Raw genomic sequence first — 20,910 nt, 5'->3', positions numbered from 1 at the left:
ACTGTAAGCTTGAAACATTTCTTGATTAGATTTTTCAGGTCTCTCTTAAGACAATTTCTGTCCCCAGCTAGCACTCATTTATAGAAATAATTCACTTTTGTGGCCATTAGGGACTATATCCTAGATTCACAGTTAACTTAGGGTCAGATTCTAAATACCAATGATTTAAAATCAGAATACAGACTTTAATTATAAGCATGATCAAGGCAGTAATGTCAGAAACCCTAAAAAATAACTCAGAGAACAAAATTTACAGACTGTAAAGCCCATTATTTATGATTTGTCATTTAATTGTCATTTAATTTATGTGATTTATTTATTTTGTTCATTTCTGCTATTCGTTTTCTAGGAAACTTAGTCTCTTATTCAGACCTCATCTATCTTGCATTAAAAGATAGGAGGAGATGATTCATGTAGTTTATTTTTAAATTTTTTAAAAACCTGGTGTAACCATTTTGAAGGACAGTCTAACAGTATGTATCAGGAAGGCTATAAAAATATCCATATCCATTGACTCAGTCTATTTGTTGAGTTTACCTGGGGGAATTAATCAGAGTGCACCCTAAATTTTATGTATATTTGCTATGACATTTTTTATAATATGCAAAAACTTGAAAGAGTTTCAGTGTCCAAAACTCAGAGCTCGGTTATAGCTCGGGATACCCCTCATGACTGAATATAATGTCCTCAAAAACGTGTTTCAGATCAAAATGCATAAGTGTAATATAGTTTTAGATAAAAATTTGTTATGCATATAGAAAAAGAAATAGTATACCAAAATGATAACAGGTATTTTTTTCTGGATTGTAGCATAAGAATGTTTTTGTAATAATATTTTGCATGTTTTTGATAGACCACACTTTGAATAGCTGGAGAAGAGATGATCTGAGGTGCTGTTTGTGCCCAGAACTGGCAGTTCTCACCGACATTTCGATTGCTTGCTTCCTTGCAGACTGTAGAGGGGCCATCCTTTGCAGCTATAATTAAACAGATTCACCTGTTCAAAATTTAGCCTCCTCTGCAATAATAGTCTTTTCACTGCCTGTCACTGCAGAGTTACCCTGGCTGGTTTCTGCTAACCATCCCTTCTCGTCATTAGACAGAAATGACTCTTTCATCTGAATGAGTGATGTCCACATTTGCATTTCTCATATAACCAAAACGTTCTAGAACTGGAAGCAAGTAAGAGATAAGTCCCCAATCAGTATTTTATCAATAAGAAGAAAAAGAAAAACAAAACCAAGGGAGGCCTTGAGACTTGTCTGAAGTAGTTACTGACTGAGTCAGCTCTATGGAGAGGCCCAAGGCATGCTGACTGCCAGCCTTCAGCCTCACTCTGACTCAATGAAGGATGTAGGAATATTCATGAGTTTGGGAATAAAATATTCACTTGGATTTGGTTACATATAGGTACTTATAAACATGCAGATGTATATACATGTTTTTGTGGGTTAGATTACTTACTTGGCAGAAAGATGATAGGCGGGAAGAGTCAGTTGCCAGAGAAAGCTAACATATAAAAGGAAATGGTATTCTGTTTATTGACTTGACTCTATTGTAAACAAACCTATCATCTTGCAAAAGCATGTGACTGGTTACGTGGGGAGAAAAAAAGAGTGGATAGATGCAGTGAGTAAAACCAGGATCATTATCACCAGAAAAAGAAAACAGAATGGAAACATATGTGATGATGGTAGAATACTAGCATTATTTTGCCATTATACAAAGGACAGAATATATTTTAAAGTGTGTATACATAAGCATTTAGGGACTTGATTGTGGGTATTTCACAAGGGAGAAAGCCTACATTTTTATCTGGAAACAACTAATGGGGAATTAGCATACCTTCTTTCAGAGGTGTATAAATAGAAAGAGAATTACTGGGGAAATTAACCAGCGTTCTGGGGAGTAATTTAGTCCCTTAATGCCAGAAGGGTTGAGGGCTTTAATTAGAGGATTAGTTTAATTTTTTATTAAATTTATTGTCTTTTATTTATTTCTTTGGTAAGATCTTTTTATTTGTGTATAGTAAATCACACTGACTTTCATTGTTATACTTCATTTAAGATAAAAAAAATTAGCAGTAATTTTATACCATTTTTCTTACAGATAAAAGAAGCCTAATCTTTAAAAAAAATATGTATATACTGTTGTAAACCAGTAACTCAGGAAATAATCAGTTACTTCACTATGCTTTCAATTTGGGGTCTGGCGGTATTTCTCTTATTAAATCAAACAAAGAAACATGTTTCTGCTTGTCTCTTGTAAATGTAATATGGCCCTATTATGTTACAGTTTCTTTTTAATGAATTTTTTAAAAATTGATTACTCTAAATATATTTTATGACATGGTAACCAAGTGTAACAGAAAATAATACTTTTTTGAAGGGAGATGTTAGTCATTTTATTATCCAGTCACTCCCTTTTGTTACTCTGAATGAGTCAGGTGTAGATTTGTCAGTGCAGTGAATACACAGATGTTTTGTGATTGTGGAACTGTAGATAGTTGTATTTATGTACTTGGTAGCATTAGTTTCCCGTCTTGAATATTTCCACCTTTTAGTTAGTGAGCACAACCTAATCACATGCTAGTTTATCAGTTATTAATACACTGAGTGGCAACAAAAAACATAACTAACAGTGGCTGAACACATTGGGATTTATTTTTCTCCTGTAAAAATAAGTCCAAAGGCTGGTAAGTCAGAGTTGGTACCATGACTGAAGGATGTTGTCAGAGACTCAGGTTCCATCCTCTTGTCCTGCTCTGCCATGTAGCTTTCCTCCTTACGATCTTAAGTGATTGCTGGATGGGCCTCACATTCTCTTTCCAGGCAGAAAGAAGAAAGAAATGCCTCTCTCAGGAAAGCAGAAGCATTCCCAGAAATCCACTTTAGGGTTACATTGTGCAATAGAGACAGGGTTCCATTGTGCAATAGAGACACAGGGTTCACCTGGGAAGCAAGCAGGGGAAAATAGGTATTGAGTAGTTACACACCTCACCACATCCCATACTGACCCTTTGTTTTCATTCAGGTTATTTTCCTCATTATAAGAATAGAACCCAGCTATTTCAAAATGAAGTCACTATGCGCTCCTCTCCTTAAGGGCATCAATTTTTCGTATGATTGGCAATATCTCCAAAGCTCTGTATCTTGAACTGTGGCCCAGTACTCTGGTTCTAACTGCCTGCAGGGTGGTTCTACCTGGACATTTGCTGGTTGGTTCAAATATACTTATGTACAAAGCTAAGTATCTTTGTCTTCATTTTCTTTTTTTCAGTCAGGATTTTCAGCATTTTCCCATACTAGAAACTTAAAATAATCCTAACTTCTTAAATTCCTTTATTCCCTAATCCAATTTGCCATCAGCTGTAGTTTCCTGCATTGAAATATCTTGGAGGTGACCCTGACCCCCCCCACCCCCCCACTGTCACTGCTGAAATTCACACACTCCCTACCTCATTTGTGCATCATTCACAGGGTTTACTAGCTGATTTCTCCAATCCTGTTCTTCCTCTTTTATCCATTCTGCTGGTCACTAATAGTCTAATTTTATTAAAACTTAGTTTTCTTAAATATTTCTCCCCTATGTAAGAGTTTTTAAGCCAAATTCAAAGTGCTTTCTCTTTCAAAGCTTTCTTTCATACCAGATACTTTTCTTATTCTGTCTTTATTTCCCTTTATTTCTCAAACTAAATTATCTTTCTTGTTGAAGAATGCACTCAGTGCACTGTTTCCTGCTTACCTCCCCTAACAAATACTAGTGGCCGTAGAAAGTTTCCCCCTCTTCTCTGGTTGTGTCCCCCAGTCCCCACTTCCAACCTGTTTTGATCTCATCATTCCAAGTTCTACCTTTCAAGGCCTAGCTTCTAAATTCCTTTCTTTTCGATCTTTCTTGACAGTTCCTGCCTCTGTGTTTTCATAGCTGTTCTAAACTATATTTTGAAGAAGCTGTGTGGTACGATGGGATTGCTTTGAAGTCAGAGAAGTATAATTTTAGATCTTTACTTAGCTACTTACCAACTTTTTAGTCATAAGCAAGTTAACCTTTCTAAGCTAGCTTCTTTATCTATACAATTTAAATAATTACATGTACACACATACGCCTTACCTTTTTGTGAGTGTAAAATGAGGTAATGTTTAGTAATGTATAGTAGCACTTAGTATTAGGGATTGTAGCTTGAAAACAAAAACCCAGGATAAGAGTGTCTTAAACAAAGTTGAAGTTTATTTTTCTTTTATATAAAAGAAGTCTAGGGTTAGGTAGTCCAGGGCTGATTCGGTAGTTCATCTGGGACCTAGGCTTTCTCTACCTTAGTTTTCTACCCTTCAAGAGTATCAAAATTGCAATTACCACATAGTCCAAGGCGGCTGCTGGAGCTCCAGCCATCATAACTACATTTCAGATAGCAAAAGGAGGAAGAGCATGAGAGGGGAAAAAGGGCCTGCCTTCCAGCTTAGTCAGCTTTCTTTAACCAGCTTTCCTGGAAGTCCTTCACAACCATTCTAATGATAGTCTCATTGGCTAGTACTTAGTCACATGAGCACCCCTTGCTAAAAGGAGGCTGTACATTTTAGTCTCTTAGTTATTGGGTACATTGTTGCACAAAACAAAATTAATGTTCTATTACCAAGAAAGAAGGAGATAATGTTGGGTGGCTATAGGCAGCCTCAGCCATGGTTACTTGTGGTAACTTTGTGGTGCTTGACAAATAATGAGGCTTAACAAGTATCTTTATGCCTCTATTCTTTCTGTTCCACTTAGTGTCAATTTAGCGCTTTATTCCTCTTTGATTCAGATGTATCTTATATTTTCAGTTACACTGAAAGTTTCTTGGGGGATAAAGACTGTATATCATAATTCTTTGTCATGTTTCACAACACCTAACAGAGTGCTTGGCATTTGGACCACACAGGAGGAACTTAGTATGTATTTGTTAAGTGATTGATTTTATTTTTTACTGGGACCACATAGTTCTTTTAGCTTCTCATTGAATCTCCCCACCCGCCATGAGCATCTAGTACTTTTTCTTCAACATCAAAGTAGCAGCTATCTAGAGAGGATGTACTGCAGGTTTTCATTCCTTTGATAATTTCCTGTTTTCTGATGCCTAAAAAGTTACTCTGTGGAGCTGATATTCTAACATTTTATCTTTCTTTGGTTAATGTATTTAAAATGTATTTGTTTTATACCTAGTGCTTCAGGATAAATACCTCAGATTAAACCTAAGGAATAATGCATATTTGTATGTAACATATATCAATTACATATATATTTCTAATACTCTTATTCATTATAAATATATAGAATAAGACTTTTCAAAATGCCACTTTTGGCAAAGCCTCAGGAAATGATTTTTCTGTGCATATTTAATTCACTTATTTGTAAGGAAGCTCAATGGTTTGAAAAAAAAAGCTTAGGTCACATTTCTTTGTCACAGTGATTTTGAGCTGCTAGTGATTTTTCTTTTTCTCCCTGACCATGGATGAGAAGAGAGGAAGAGCTAACTGGAGAGAGGAGACTCTCTCCAAGAAGATAAAGAAGTAGTAAATACTGGAAATTTCTTTCCCATCTGCTTGAGTCAGACTTTATGGTAAAAATAAGATCTTACAGTATCAAAGTATCTTGGGATAGAAAAGTTTATAGGAGTTCTTTCTATTCTACTTTGGAACTCACTGAATGGAATATTTTAAACATGCTTTATGCTTGCTTCAAATTTATTCCTTCACAGGTATTCATTACATTATTAGCATATGAATATATAAATATAATACAATCTCATACCCCATAACCTATGTGCTAATATATTCATACACCCAAACATGTGTATGTCTTATATAAACACATATATAAATTTTAAGAGATAAAGGTATGCTGCTACAAATTCTTCTTGGAACAAAGTTAGTTATAAATAAAATAAAAACCTTATCATCCATTTATGCACACTCAAAAAGAGTAGGTAGGTAGACCTACAGGAATGGCTATTTGGTTTGATGTTTAGGTATATATTAAGTATGTGGGAGAGAGGGGCCTGGTCAGTAAGTAACTATACAGTGTTAATAAGAAGGAGAATACATATTAACTAAAAATCATATTAGCTTTATGGTAATTTTTAATGATACTTTTTGACTTACACAAATGACATAGAGTCATTTATTTATAAAAAGTTGATATTTCTTTCTAGTTTGACTTTATTTGGTTTTGTTCTCATAGATGTTTTCTCCCAGATGTCAGATTCCAATGGCTTAATGATATTTAGCAAGTTTGACCAGTTTCTGAAGGAAGTTCTGAAGCTCCCAACAGCTGTCTTTGAAGGGCCATCTTTTGGTTACACAGAGCACTCAGTCCGCACCTGTTTTCCACAGCAGGTAAGGACAGTTTTGTAAAATCTAGGACTAGAAGAGCGCTCATTCATCCCTCTACCTGTGTCAGATTTGACTAGATTGCTTCTGGTCTAGGGACGTAAAGTCTTGAGTAGGAGAGAAAAAAGAGCTTTAAGCGGGAGAGGTGTGAAAAAGAAGACATATAAAAAAATTCACCTGAGAATTCTGGTTTGGGGGAAAGGGGAGTCTTTCCTGAAAAATGATAACATATGAAATATTTTAAATTACTAAGATTTTTAAAGAAGAGTGTTTAAGATGAAGTGTTTATATTATTGCTACTGGACATATATTACTCTCCTGAATGAATTCTTTAAACTGTGAAATACAGGAATTTTGGTATAAAACTCTATACAATACCGGACCTTTTTTTCCTGAGCACTGAAGACAAGGAATGCTACACAGCTCTCAGCTGCCAGTTCAGAATCCCTCAACGGTACACTGCCGTTTTCATGTGAAGAAAAGATAGATTGGGTTTCTTCTTTATTTGTGTGTCCTTGTGCGATCTTACCCTTGAGGTTGTATGTGTGAATTCCTGAGATCTTAAAACGGTGCCTCAAATAACCCCGAGCAGGGTGGACGCTGATTGTAGCTTCATTTATTCAGGTAGACATGAGATAAAAGGAGCTTCATGCTAAACTCAGAAATTATGGAAAGTGGGGAATTAAGAAAAAGTCTGTGTTAAAACTAATGAGTAAAAGATTAATGGACGTAGGATATTGACGTAGTCTGAAAGTATCTCCCCATAAGATGTTTATTAATTATAAAAGGAAACATAGTAACCTTAGAAAGTTACGATGTTGTAATAGAGAAACCTGTCAGATCCACATTAACCAAGTGATCAAAGTCCCTGTCCCCAGTAAAGGGGACAGACTGGTATCCCTGCCTCCCGATAGGTTGCACTGAGAAGTACCCAGTATCCCTGCTGTGGTACTTGGGCCAGAAAAGCACAACCTGAGTCTCATATTCCTTTTTTTTTCCTTTTCCTTTTTTTTGTGTTTGATTTTATTTTTTACAGTTTTATTGAGATGTAATTGACATAACATTGTAAAAGTTTAAGGTGTACAACATAATGATTGGATATTTGTATATATTGCAAAACAGTTATCCACCATAAATTTAATTAACATCTGGTGTGAGTCTCGTTTTGAGGAAACATCTGACAAACCCAAATGAAGAGATTTCTACAAAATAACTGGCCTGTGCACTTTAAAAATGTCAATGTCATGAAAGACAAAAAAAGACTGAACTGTTCTATGTTACAGGAGTCTAAAGAGAGAAAAAAATGCAGTTTATGATCCAGGATTTTCTTTTGTTATAAAGGACATTATTGGGACATTTGAAAAAAATCTGAATAAATTTTGTAGACTAGACAATAGTATTTTGTCAATAAATGTTAATTTACTGATTTTGATATTTGTATTAAATTAAGAGAATATCCTTGTTTTTAAAAAATGTGATCTGAGGTATTTAAGGGCAAAGGGTCATCCCTTCTGGAGTGTTAACATTTGAGGAATCTGGGTAAATGGGAAGTTTTTGGGTAACCTTCTTACAATCTTACAGTCTAAAATTACTTAAAAATAAGAAGTTAACATATAAAAAGAACAAATCTAAAGGTTTGAGAACTGAAAGTACATTGTAAACTGGATCCTCCTGACCGGTGATACTTTGATTCACAAGAGCCAAAACCAAGCACACATATACTTTTTTTTACATTTGAAGTTAAGAATTCCTATTTATCTGAATTCAGACTTTCAAACAGTATTTTACAGTTTGTTTGGAGATTACTTATTAGCTTTAGCACCAAAAGTGATACCCATAATACTGGTGAGTTATTTTTACCAAGCTCTGAGGAGATGTTCTCCCCAGATTTGTATGCACTTGGGCTGATTGTTTTTGTGGAAATTTGTCTCTATACGTTATTTTGTTTCCTCCGTGTAAATGACAATATCAGCCTTTAGCATATTAAAAATAGCTGTGTGCTTCAGTTTATTCTAATAAAGTGTAGTTTGCACTTCCCCTCCCCACCCTGAATATGCATTTTTAAATGGTGGGAGGCTGTCCATACGCACCCTGGTACAGGAGTGTACTGCAGGTGTTAAAACGCCTGGAAGCAATGTGAGTGAGGGTGGGTGTGATAAAGAAACTGCAAACGCCTTTCATTTAGCACTCATCTCACTGCCGGTACTTTCATAGTACCGTTTCATCAAATGGTTGCCCCCACGATACTCAGGTAATCTTGTATAAGACGTACATGTGGCTTTTCACACAAGATGCTTCCTGGAGGTCAGGCTAAAACTTGATCAAGTTCCGGAATGCTACTATTAAGTGTCAGAATGGGGAAGGCAATTTATAGAAAGGCGTGTCCGTGAAGAGCAACGTCTGACCAGTGGATGACAGTTATGCGGGGTGCTAAACCCAAAGTGACCTTTGATCTACTTGTCATCTGAGTACTATGATGAGACTCTGGAATTGGAGCAGAAGTTTGAAATGTCGAAGAATATACAAAAATTTCCAACTGTTAATCCTAAGAATGCTACCTAGAATTCTCCGGATTACCTTATGACTTTATTATGAAGCTTTTGAACTCACAGCTGACTGTTGCTTCTTATCTGCTTCAGATTCTTAGAAAAAACTCAGTCTTTGTTTTTTGGTTTTTTTTAAAATTTAGTTGTGCTGGTAGTAGTGTTGCCACTGTTTTGTTAGTCCTCTGTCACAAGGCTACCTAGGTTCTTAGGTTTGTGCCAACCCTGTTTTTCTCATATACCTTATTATTATTTTTTATTTATTTATTTTTAAAAAGATTTTATTTATTGGGCGCCTGGGTGGCTCAGCTGGTTAAGCAACTGCCTTCGGCTCAGGTCATGATCCTGGAGTCCCGGGATCGAGTCCCGCATCGGGCTCCCTGCTCGGCAGGGAGTCTGCTTCTCCCTCTGACCCTCCACCCTCTCATGCTCTCTCTCTATCATTCTCTCTCTCTCAATAAATAAATAAAAATCTTAAAAAAAAAGATTTTATTTATTTATGTGACAGAGAGAGACACAGCGAGAGAGGGAACACAAGCAGGGGGAGTGGGGGAGGGAGAAGCAGGCTCCCCGCGGAGCAGGGAGCCCGATGCGGGGCTCGATCCCAGGACCCTGGGATCATGACCTGAGCCGAAGGCAGACGCTTAACGACTGAGCCACCCACGTGCCCCATACCTTATTATTTTTAAAATCCACAGTTTTGCAGTATGTGCAATTTCCCAGTAATGTGTGCATTGCATTACAGGAGAAATACTTGAATTTTTTTTAATGATATGAGGAAAATTTACATATTTGTTTATTTTTTTATAGCTTGAATTACTTTTTAAAAAACGATTTTGCAAACCTACCCAAAATAAGAGATGTTGGTCTTACATAGTTTTAAAAACACATCAAAAATTAAAAGCATTTATAAATTAATTCAGCAGAACACATCAACTAGAATAGCTAAGATTCAGACTGACACCAAATGCTGGTGAAGATTTGGAGCAACTAGAACTCTCACACAAACCGCTTTGGAAGAGGCCCTGGTGGTTTCCTACAAACCTCAACAGATACCTACCCGTGATCTGGCAATTCTACTCTTAAGTTCTTCCCACATGAAATAAAAACTTATGTCCGCAGAAAGATTTACAAGGATGCTTTTATCAGTCTCCGAAGCATATGAGGTGTCCATAATAAACCACTGGAGTAAAGTTAATTCAAGAAATAAGATGTTTGGAATTTGCTTCAAATTAATCCAGACTGAAGGAAGAGTGAAGGCATAAATTAAAATTAGTCATATGGGGATGCCTGGGGTGGCTCAGTCAGTTAAGCGGCTGCCTTCAGCTCGGGTCATGATCCCGGGATCCTGGGATCGATTCCCACATTGAGCTTCTTGCTCAGCGGGGAGCCTGCTTCCCTCTCTGCCTGCCACTCCCCTCCGCTTGTGCTCTCTTTCTCTCTGACAAATAAAATCTTAAAAAAAAATTAGTCATATGTTGAGAATTGTTGAAGCTGGATGACAAGCATATTATACTATGGTCTCTATTTTGGTAAATTTAAAAAAATTAATAGAAAGATTAATTCTCATTGTAAATTTGTGATCATGATTATTGTCTGAATAAAGCAGTGTTATTAACATAGCACCTCGGGGCGCCTGGGTGGCTCAGTTGGTTGGGCGACTGCCTTCGGCTCAGGTCATGGTCCTGGAGTCCCGGGATCGAGTCCCGCATCGGGCTCCCTGCTCGGCAGGGGGCCTGCTTCTCCCTCTGACCCTCCCCCCTCTCATGTGCTCTCTGTCTCTCTCATTCTCTCTGTCTCAAATAAATAAATAAAGTCTTAAAAAAAAAAAAAACATAGCACCTCAAGTCTAATATTTTGGTGGGTAGACCAAATATATTGATTCTTCACTGGTTATTTATTGTTAAAGATTTTATTTATTTGAGAGAGAGTTTGTGTGGTGGGGGGAGAAACAGAGGGGGAGGGATAGGGAGAGAATCTCAAGCAGACTCCACTGAGAGTGGAGCCTGATGTAGGGCTCGATCCCACAACCCTGAGATCATGACATGACCCGAAACCAAGAGTCGGATGCCTAGTGAACTGAGCCACCCAGGCGCTCCTGATTCTTCAATGGTTATCAACTAACAAACTGACTTTAGAGACTTAAAAGTTATTAAATGCAAGCAGTGAATAGCAGTATTTTAAATTTCTCCCCAATTTTTCTAAACTTCAGAGTTTGGCGATGAATTCTGTTTCTCCTTAAAAAGATGATTGGTATTTGTTGTATTATTTCTTAGGTTTGTATTGACTTTAGTTTGAAGTGTTCAGTCCACCCTGCAGAAGATTTTATTTTTTTTTTATTGTTTTTTAAATGTGTGATTTTTTTTTTAAAGAAGGGGGTGGGGCAGAGGGAGAGGGAGAGAGAGAATCTTAAGCAGGCTCTATGCCCAGCATGGAGCTCATCACGAGGCTTGATCTCGCCAACCCTGAGATCATGACCTGAGCAGAAATCAAGAGTCAGATGCTTAGCCGACTGAGCCACCCAGGCACCCCTCACCCTGCAAAGGACTTTAAATTTGATGTCTGTCTTTATGGAAGACTTAAATAAGTAGAGTAGGGGAGAGAGGAAGGAGAGAGGGAGATGGGGAAGTAGAGGCAATTTTTCACTCAGTGTTGCAGGGCTCTCCTTGATTCAGAGGGCAGTGGGAAATGGGTAGTGATGGGATTACATTATTGCTGGTGGATTTTTCAGAATAGCAACAGTATTTCTCATGCCTGGAGATATCCTCTGCTTATACTTCGACCAGCATATCCTCTTCCGCTATATGCCAAAATGACTTTTCTTCCCACTGTATCTTTGAAGTGAGATATTTTCTGGATGTTCCGACCTCGTTTTCCTGGACGTTGAATAAAGTTTGCTAAGAATTGCCTGGCACATGTATATGTGTCTTTCATAGGAATTCTAATTAGGCAGGTTTTACTGTCTCCATCAGCAGTCCCTCGTTATCATGATAATCTAGTTGGGTTATTGCCACGTTTCATTGATTTGAAGACATTCTTTCACACCTTAATGTCTCTGATACCAAGATACCTCCTATGGCCAGTGACATCTTACGATTGCAGTTGGCCAGGCAGTGGTTATGATCAGTTGTCTTTTCTTGCACACGTGTGAACTTGGTCAGAGCTGTTCCTGTTGTTACTTCAGATGAATTATGCCCACGTTTGATACTGCATGTGTTGTCATTTCAAATGATACTGGTTCACACTGACATGCCAGTAACCCCTGACCTACCCTCTCTTCAACAGAGGCCCTCATATTTCATATCCCAGCTAAAATGGCCCTTCCTCTTTGATGCTCTGAATCTCTCAATGTAGCATTAATTAATTGTTCCTCTTCTGCATTCCCATGGCATGTTTTATCTAGCTCACTTAGGCCCTTCAACTTTATAGCCCCATGACTAACAATGTCTGGAAAATGACTGATGCTTACTAGAAATTTGTTGGATTAAATGATTTAAATTAAATATGGCATGAGAAAGTATCTTTGACTTGAATTCTAATTCAAAGCTTAAACCTCATGGCTGTACCTGCAACGTTGTTTTCATTGATTTTTTTTTTTTTCAAAGGTTTTATTTATTTGACAGAGAGAAAGACAGCCAGAGAGGGAACACAAGCAGGGGGAGTAGGAGAGGGAGAAGCAGGCTTCCCGCGGAGCAAGGAGCCCGATGCGGGGCTCGATCCCAGGACCCTGGGATCATGACCTGAGCTGAAGGCAGACACTTAATGACTGAGCCACCCAGGCGCCCCAGTACTTTAATTTTCAAAATAAATCTGTGATATGGACAAATTCAGTGTCTAATAATATCAAAAGTTTGGCCCATAGCACTGGTCCTATAACCAGTTAATGTATATTTGCCTTGGTCAGACAGAAAATTTCTAACTCTGCACAAAAGTTTGTATAAAAATGTTTTTAATCTGGAAGATTTAAAAAAATGTTTTTAAGTTTATTAACTATATGTCATACGTGGTTTAATTGATTATCAAGTAAGTTAGGCAATGGATAAGAAATACCTGTTGCCCATAAGGAAATAAGACGTTTTAACGGAAATGATGAGTTTGGGAATTGCACCTGTGATGATCCAATGCTAAACTAACTTGTTTTCTCATGTTATTTTAGTGATACTGGATTTCTCATTTTTTTTTCAAGTTTTTTTTTTAATTCTTATGTTAATCCCCATACATTACATCATTAGTTTTAGATGAAGTGTTCCATGATTCATTGTTTGTGGATTTCTCATTTTTAAGCGATGGTCCCTGTCCCCCTTTAAAACAGGGAAAATGTAGTCATGGGAGGAGGGAAGGAGGTGAGAATGGCTCTAGGGTAATAATTGTCAGTATTGAGGCTTAGAATAACAAAGGGCCGGGAGGTAGGTGACCAAAAAAACGCTCACTTCCAAGAAAAAAATGAGTACACACAAGGATAGAAACAGCCTGTTTTATAGAGGAAGGCAGAGATAAATCATGGTGTCTCTGTTCAGTGGATCAGGCAGCTGTTAAAATGATTAGAAATGAAGACCTGGTTGCAAAACAATATTTAATAAAAAGTTAAGTGAAAAAACATTATATATTTTTGTCTGCCCTGTGTACATAATTACATAGAAGCATATATACATTTGGAGAGAAATATAGCAAAATGAGAATTGTGGGAAAGTGTATTTTTGCAATTTTATTATAGTTTTTGTTATAAATATCATTGTGCTATAAAAATAAGGAGAAATGCAAAGAATGTGTTCAACTCAAGAAAAAAAACCAAAATAAAACAAAAAAGGAGAAAAAAGAGCCAACCTGTCTTCCACATAGTTATTTACCGAGTCATGGAATTTTGAGCTGGGAATTTTATCTCAGCTATTCTCAAACTTTCTGGTCTCAGGACCTCTTTACAATAAAAAATTATTGAGGACCCCAGAGAGCTTTTGTTTATGTGGGTTATACCTATTAGTATTTCTATACTAGAAATTAAATTTGAGAAATTAAAGATACTGATTGTCATTTAAAAATAGCAATGATAGGATGCTTGGGGGCTCGGTTGGTCATCCAACTCTTGATCTTAACTCAGGTCTTGATTTCAGGGTCATGAGTTGAAGCTCCGTGATGGACTCCACGCTGTGTGTGGAGCCTACATGAAAAAAAAAATAATGATAAACCTGTTACATCTTAAATAATACACTTTTATGAAAAATAACTATATGTTCCAAAACAAAAATATTTAACAAGTGTGCTGTGGTTTTACATTTTTGCAAATTGCTTTAATATTTGGCTCAATTGAAGACAGCTGGATTCTCCCATCTGCCTCTCCATTGATTCTGTTGTGATATTTTGTTTTGGTTAAAATATGGAAAGAAATCTGACCTCACACAGGGAGGAGTTGGAAAAGGGAGGAATGCTTTAGTAGTTTTTTCAGATGATTGTGGATATGCCACCTTGCTTCTCGCACACCCCACTGGACACCTATGAGAGACTGAAATTGAAAAGGGCAAATAATGTCTGAGAATTGTTATGAAAATAGTTCTCGCCTCATGGGCTCCTTGAAAATGTTTTAGGGACCTACAGGGCAGCTTCTGACCACACTTTGAGAATCACTGCTCTACCCTTTCAGAGGTGAGAAAACTGAAACCAGAATGTCAAATGATTTTCCCCAAATTACATGGTTTATGGAAGACAGGTTACTTGGACAGAGTTCTTCTGGTTTCATTCCTGATGCTTTTGGAGGACTTCAAAATTACAAAATGACCTTAGGACAACTTTTGTAAACTGACCCTGAGTGTTTTTTAATCAGGGTCTTCTGAGATGTCAAATATAATTGTTCCTTTTCATCTTGAAGATTAAAAAAGAAACCTCCATGATAGGTGAATCAAAAGTAGCATTAGGATTATAGGTAGACTTGTAGAAATGCAATTTTAATATAGAAATATTAATTTAAACATACATTTAGTTTTTGGTTACTACCTCTTACTAGCTTCCTAGCATCTTCTTTCTCAGTAATTTTATGTAGACACTTTCCATTTATTTGCTTTGTTGCAATTATCTGCATATCCATAATTAGAGACATTTTCCATATCTGGACCTCCATTTAAATTCTTCGGTGACTTTCTGGTTTTATTTTTAATGTTGTCCACTCATTCCTCTGAGGTTCCACTGAGGTCTCAGAAACATCAGTGACTTGGATGCCCAAGATGGAAAACACTTTGGAAAACTTTATTTAGCCTGATTGAGTAGGTAGTTTTCAAACCTCACCACCAGAGCACAGCTTTCTTTAGAGGGCCTTTGTATGGTAACTTCCTCTTTATCACCCTCAGTCAGCCCTCTTGCTCGCCCCTTCCTTCACCCTATTCAGTGTTGGCCTCCAATCTCTGTCCTCGATCAGAGGCTTTCCTTCATATTTCTTCATCTTTTTCAAGTTTTTATTGCAAAAGCCTCTTTCTTGTTCTGCCATCTACTTTTATCTTCCTTTTTCTGTTCCCTATTTACCAGTTTCTTTTAAAAAAAGATTCTTCTTTTTTTTTTAAAGATTTTATTTATTTATTTGAGTGAGAGAGAGTACACGAGAGGGGGTAGGGTCAGAGGGAGAAGCAGACTCCCCACTGAGCAGGGAGTCTGATGCGGGACTCCATCCCGGGACTCCAGGATCATGACTTGAGCCGAAGGCAGTCGCTTAACCAACTGAGCCACCCAGGCGCCCTTAAAAAGATTATTCTTAATAAGAATTATCTCCTTACATACAATGGAATCAAGATTCTCATAGTTGCCAAAAAGATACACAAAAGTGAGTCTGTAATCTCCTGTTTGTATGATGGTAACCATCATTGGAAAAGTGTCATGATGGACAGTCAAATGCTGGAGGCCACCATCCTCCTGACTTATCACCACAGTGCCTTCACTCCTTGCTTCCAGTTTATGGTGAATAGATTAGTGGTAAAAATCACTTATTTTGTAATACACTGGCAAAATCTTTGGGTCAGCTCTAACTAATTTTATCATTTCCCCCCCCACCAAAATAAAGTATTTTAAAGTTTTATGGGGAAACACCCCATTTTGTAGATCCTGTTATCACTTCAGGAAAAGTGGTGGGACTGAGAACACAGTTCTTGGGAGAGACTGAGATAAAATTCTGGGTGCCTTTTGGTGTCCGCTTGTCCCTAGTCCTCAGTCCCTCCCCGTGCCTTGGAATGGTGGGACCAGGACTTGGAAAAGTCCTACTTACTACTGGTCCTGCATTTCCTACCCTCCTGTGTCTGCCCTTTTGTTTCTACCCTTGTTTTGGAATCAAGTCTGAAGTGGGGGCCGAGGTGTCCAAGTCGCAATTACAGAACTCTCACATCTAGTTGTAAGGCACTCCCTTTTCCTCCTTTTTCCTTTCCTTTTGGAGCTGCAAAGGTGTTTTGTGGGTTAGAGGAAATAAAAAGACAATTCATTAATTTGAAAATTGTTGAGAATCTGTTCTATCTACATCACATGACTCTTTTCTAGACTGTTTTATTTTCTATGCCCAGTGGGATGTAATTATGCCAGTGTTCCACATGCAGTGGAAGCTTCATATGTATTTGTTTAAAAGAGAGAAATAAAGACAGAACACAAAAATGCAGTCTAGCTGGGGAGATGGTGTAATGGGGGAATGATGGACATTGGGTGTTCAGGCTCTATTTTCATCCCTATTGTAACTGTCTTTGTGATTGGGTCAAATTACTTCACTACTCTGTGCTTTAGTTTTCTTTCTGTAAATGAGAAAGTTGTTAAGTGATGTTTAACAATGTTTGCTCCTCACTTTAGTATTTATTCAGTGATTACTTATCAAGTGCCTGTTGTGTGCCTGGCACTGTTATGAAATGCTGGAAATAGAGTAAACAACAAATGGAGTAGTTCCTGCTCTCGCTGATGTTCTGTAATAAGGTGTGGGATGTCTGTCTTCCCTGTGGGTAATAGAAATAGTAATTTGAAGGGCAGCTGAGTTCCAGTCCTCGCTCTGTGTCTGATTTGGGTAGGGCCTTTACAGGTTATTTATTTATTGATTTCCCCCTAAAGATTTATTTATTTATTTGAGAGAGAGAGAAAGAGAGAGAACAAGTGGGAGAGGGACAGAAGCAGAGGGAGAGGGGGAGAGAGAATCCCAAGCAGACTCCCTGCTGAGTGTGGAGCCTGATGCGGGGCTGGATCCCACATCCTGGAGATCATGATCTGAGCTGAAATGAAGAGTCAGACGCTCAACCCACTGAGCCCCCCAGGTGCCCCAGGACCTTTATAAGTCATTTAAATGCTTTGTTCCTTTATTTCTCATCTGTAAGATGAAGATAGTGATACCTCAACTATTTACCTTACACAGTTGTTTTAAGACTCAGAATGATGTATGTGGAAATGCATTTGAATATAGCAGTAATGTATAGTGTGTTTCAGTGTCTATAGTAATGTAAAATATTGTTGTATTTTGCTATAGAATTTCACATGGAATTCATTACAACTTGGTTGAGAGAATTCTAGATTAACTTAAATTTGGAATTCAGAGATACTTGAATAATATAAAGTATGTTTGTTTTTCTTCTCTTCACAGAAAAAGATAATGCTAAATATGTTTTTAGACACAATGATGGCCGATCCTCCTCCCCAGTGCCTTGTCTGGCTACCTCTCATGCATAGGCTCGCCCATGTTGAGAATGGTAAGCAGAACTTTGATCATTCAGTCCCTTGTGCTACAGGAAATACATGAACTGATGGTATTTGTAGTGTCCTTAGCTATTAACATTGAAAATTATAATTGACATTTGCTGTCACTGTGTCATTTGAATTTGTGATTTTTAGCTTTCGGAAGAGGGATATTTATTTCTCAAAGAAAAGTAGGGGAAGGGGGCTTATTATTTAGGGTACCAAGAAACAGTAATATCAGGTCATAAAACTTTGTGGGTCAAACTCCAGGCTTTCCCCCACTGAGAATCACTTGAATCCACCTGATTTAGCCATGACTTCCTTTTTTTCCCCCCTTTAATTTATAAAAGTCACAGTTCTAAAAAATTGGATATATGCAGTATCAACCACTAAAACTGTAATGATTTTGGAACAGTTTAAAGGAAAATAGCTACGATAGAATTTGGTACTTCACACATCTTCACTTTCTGCCTTTACTATTTTATCTTGACTTACTCTTGGTATCCTTTCCGGGAATTTGACTTAAATCTTTGTCTTGCTTGGAATTGAAATGGTAGTTATCTCCTGTAACTTCTTAATTCTTTCTTCTATCGCTATCGGTTTATCTCCTTGTTTAGGTTGTGTGAGTTTGTTAAAGGAAAGGCTATAGTTTCTTATGTAACCTCCTCTCAAGGCTCTTGCCTGTTTCTTATTCTGCCAAAGAGAACCAGTAACAGCTGAGAGGCCCGAAAAAGTAGAGCTCTCTTTTTCCCCTTTGTGAGAATGAAATGCACATCCATACTCTGTCTTTTCCCTCTCTCATCCGTACCTTTTGTTTTTAAACCTCTCAGCTTTTTGCCCCACTGTGGCCTTAGTTCACAGGTACCTTAGATTCAGGATTATTTTCTTCAAGGTGTAGAATATCTTGACTAAACTAAAACGGCTAAATTTTTTAACAGGATTTTTGGATAGAGATTTATACTGTTAAATTATTATATTATTACTGAAGTATTATTGGCTCTTTTGGAGGCAATACTTTCAAAGCCTGAAGTGTTTTAGGACTTTCATATTCAGTTTGTTTTCATAAAGTCATTTCGTATCTGCCATACCATATAGAAAGAATCTCATTTGTCCTGATTTTTGTTATCTATATGAACATTTTACTGTGACTTTGTATATAGTGTATTATTTGTTGATTACATTCTTATGAGGTTAGTGATATTTTTCTTAGGGACAGAGAAATAGTATGAACTCATTAACATATCTTGAAAATAAAACGTTATCTATCACAATAACATTTATCTACATATCTTAATTTTTATGGTGGGGAAATAAATTCTAAAATTATGGTATTTCTATATTTCTGTATGGTATTTTTATTGTTGTTTGGGCCTTTTCTATGAAATTCATCACTTGAATTATATTGAAGTTACTACTTATAAGGACAGATATCTATTTAGTTACACAAAAGTTGTACTTTTTATATTGTTTTACTAATCCAAGTGTATCGTGTATAAGATTACTAACATGCGTTCTTCCAAAAAGAATGCTTTTACCAAAACCTGATCTTATTTATAATTGACTGAGTACACTTGATGATCCTCTGCACATTCTGGTTCTTTCCATTTCCACCTGGTCAACCCATGATACTGTCTAATGTGTGGCTCTTGACTGGTGTAGAAGAGGAGAGAAATCACACAGATATACATGTTCAACCAAGATAATCAATATACTTGATAATTTAATATTAATGTACATGTATTATTTAATACTAACCAAAAATAATTGTATAGAATTATAAATGCTGGTATGCTGATGTTGCCTATGTTGATGTGAGCTCCAGATTGATTTGTGAGTAGTGTTCTTTGGTGGAACTTTACTAGATTGTAGTTTTATTGTTTTTAATTAAAAAAAATTTTTTTAAGATTTTATTTATTAGAGAGAGAGAGAGAGAACGAGTGAGCACAAGGTGAGGAGGGTCAGAGGGAGAAGCAGACTCTCCAATGAACAGGGAGCCCGATGCGGGGCTCGATCCCGGGACTCCGGGACCATGACCTGAGCCGAAGGCAGACGCTTAACCACCTGAGCCACTCAGGCGCCCCTAGATTGTATAGTTTTAATTTGGAGCACAGATTCTTATTAGCACTTTCATTATTCCTTAGAAATATCTTGATGACAAAAGCTTGAATTTTTTAGAGGAAGGATGTCCTTTGGAATTCTCATTCCTGATTTTACTTTTCTTACAGTCTTTAATGATTCTGTTACATTGTTTTCCTCACCTGGTGCTCATTTTTGTTTTTTGAGCCTTGATGGCCTAGTTAATGTCCATTTTTGGAAACAGGACCCCAAATCCTTATTATTGAGATAAGAACTCTTACCTATAACTAACATGGTAATATGTCTAGCCTTACTTTTTTTTTTTTTTTTAAGCCAGTTAACCACTTACGCCCAGGTGTGTGATAGCTTTTAATCCAGCCAACATTTGAAGGCTTTCAGTTGAAAGGTACTGTGTAAAATACCATTTTCAGGTAACAGAGACACTTAGTACATCATCTGAGCTGTCACGGATCTCATGTTAGGGAACGAAACAAATGTCTCTGCAACTAACAATGATACATCTCTCTAAAAAGCAACAGGTTTGGGAAATAAATTTTAGACTGAGAAGGCTTCTCTCTCTTCTTTCCTTACATATTTATCTGAATTTTGAGAAACACGAGTTTCGTTAAAAAAAAAAAGAAATTGGTTATTTTCTCAGGTGGGTTGGAATATAATGTAATAACTTGAGAAACTCTTCTCATCTTTAGGGTTAGGGTTAGGGTTATTGTCTTTCCCTTTCATTCTAGTAAATGGCAGGTTCCGTTAACTAGGAGACAATTTAGAATTTTCGCTTCCAATCGTTTTCATCTTTGCTTGTGTACGTGAGGTTTGGTTTTCCCCTGTACTGACTTTATTCCTCCAAATGAAAATGCCTTCTTTCCCTCCCCCGCCCCCGCTGTCTGCTTCCGCAGTCTTCCACCCGGTGGAGTGCTCCTACTGCCGCTGCGAGAGCATGATGGGCTTCCGGTACCGGTGCCAGCAGTGCCACAACTACCAGCTCTGCCAAAACTGCTTTTGGCGCGGCCATGCCAGTGGCCCTCACAGCAACCAGCACCAGATGAAGGAGCACTCGTCCTGGGTAATTGCTTTATGTCCCAGCCCGGGTCCTCCGCTGTTACTCTGTCTCCGCGGCGGCCCCGGGCCGGCTTCCGGGTAGATGCCTTGCGAGCGAGGACGCCGGGTAATCTGGTGTTCGCGCTGATGGCCCATGGCCATGACGGCCATGACGGCCATGACGGCCATGACGGCCATGACGG

The 20,910-nt window shown here is 37.6% G+C and overlaps 1 protein-coding gene across 6 annotated transcripts in view; it reads left to right on the top strand.

The window, feature by feature from the left end:
* Positions 1-20,910, top strand: part of DTNB (dystrobrevin beta) — a 227,745-nt gene that overhangs the window by 57,318 nt on the left and 149,517 nt on the right. For all 6 annotated transcript variants that reach the window (XM_035000716.1, XM_035000718.1, XM_035000714.1 and 3 more), the window contains exons 6-8: positions 6,214-6,368; positions 17,487-17,592; positions 20,566-20,732. In XM_035000716.1, the coding sequence (XP_034856607.1) occupies positions 6,214-6,368; positions 17,487-17,592; positions 20,566-20,732 (428 nt within the window). The remainder of the gene's footprint in view (positions 1-6,213; positions 6,369-17,486; positions 17,593-20,565; positions 20,733-20,910) is intronic.

The sequence above is a fragment of the Mirounga leonina genome, unplaced genomic scaffold (genome assembly GCF_011800145.1).
Source record: "Mirounga leonina isolate KUSES-001 unplaced genomic scaffold, KU_Mleo_1.0 Mir_125, whole genome shotgun sequence".
NCBI classification, from domain to species: Eukaryota; Metazoa; Chordata; class Mammalia; order Carnivora; family Phocidae; genus Mirounga; species Mirounga leonina.
This window is presented reverse-complemented; position numbering and strand designations above follow the sequence as displayed.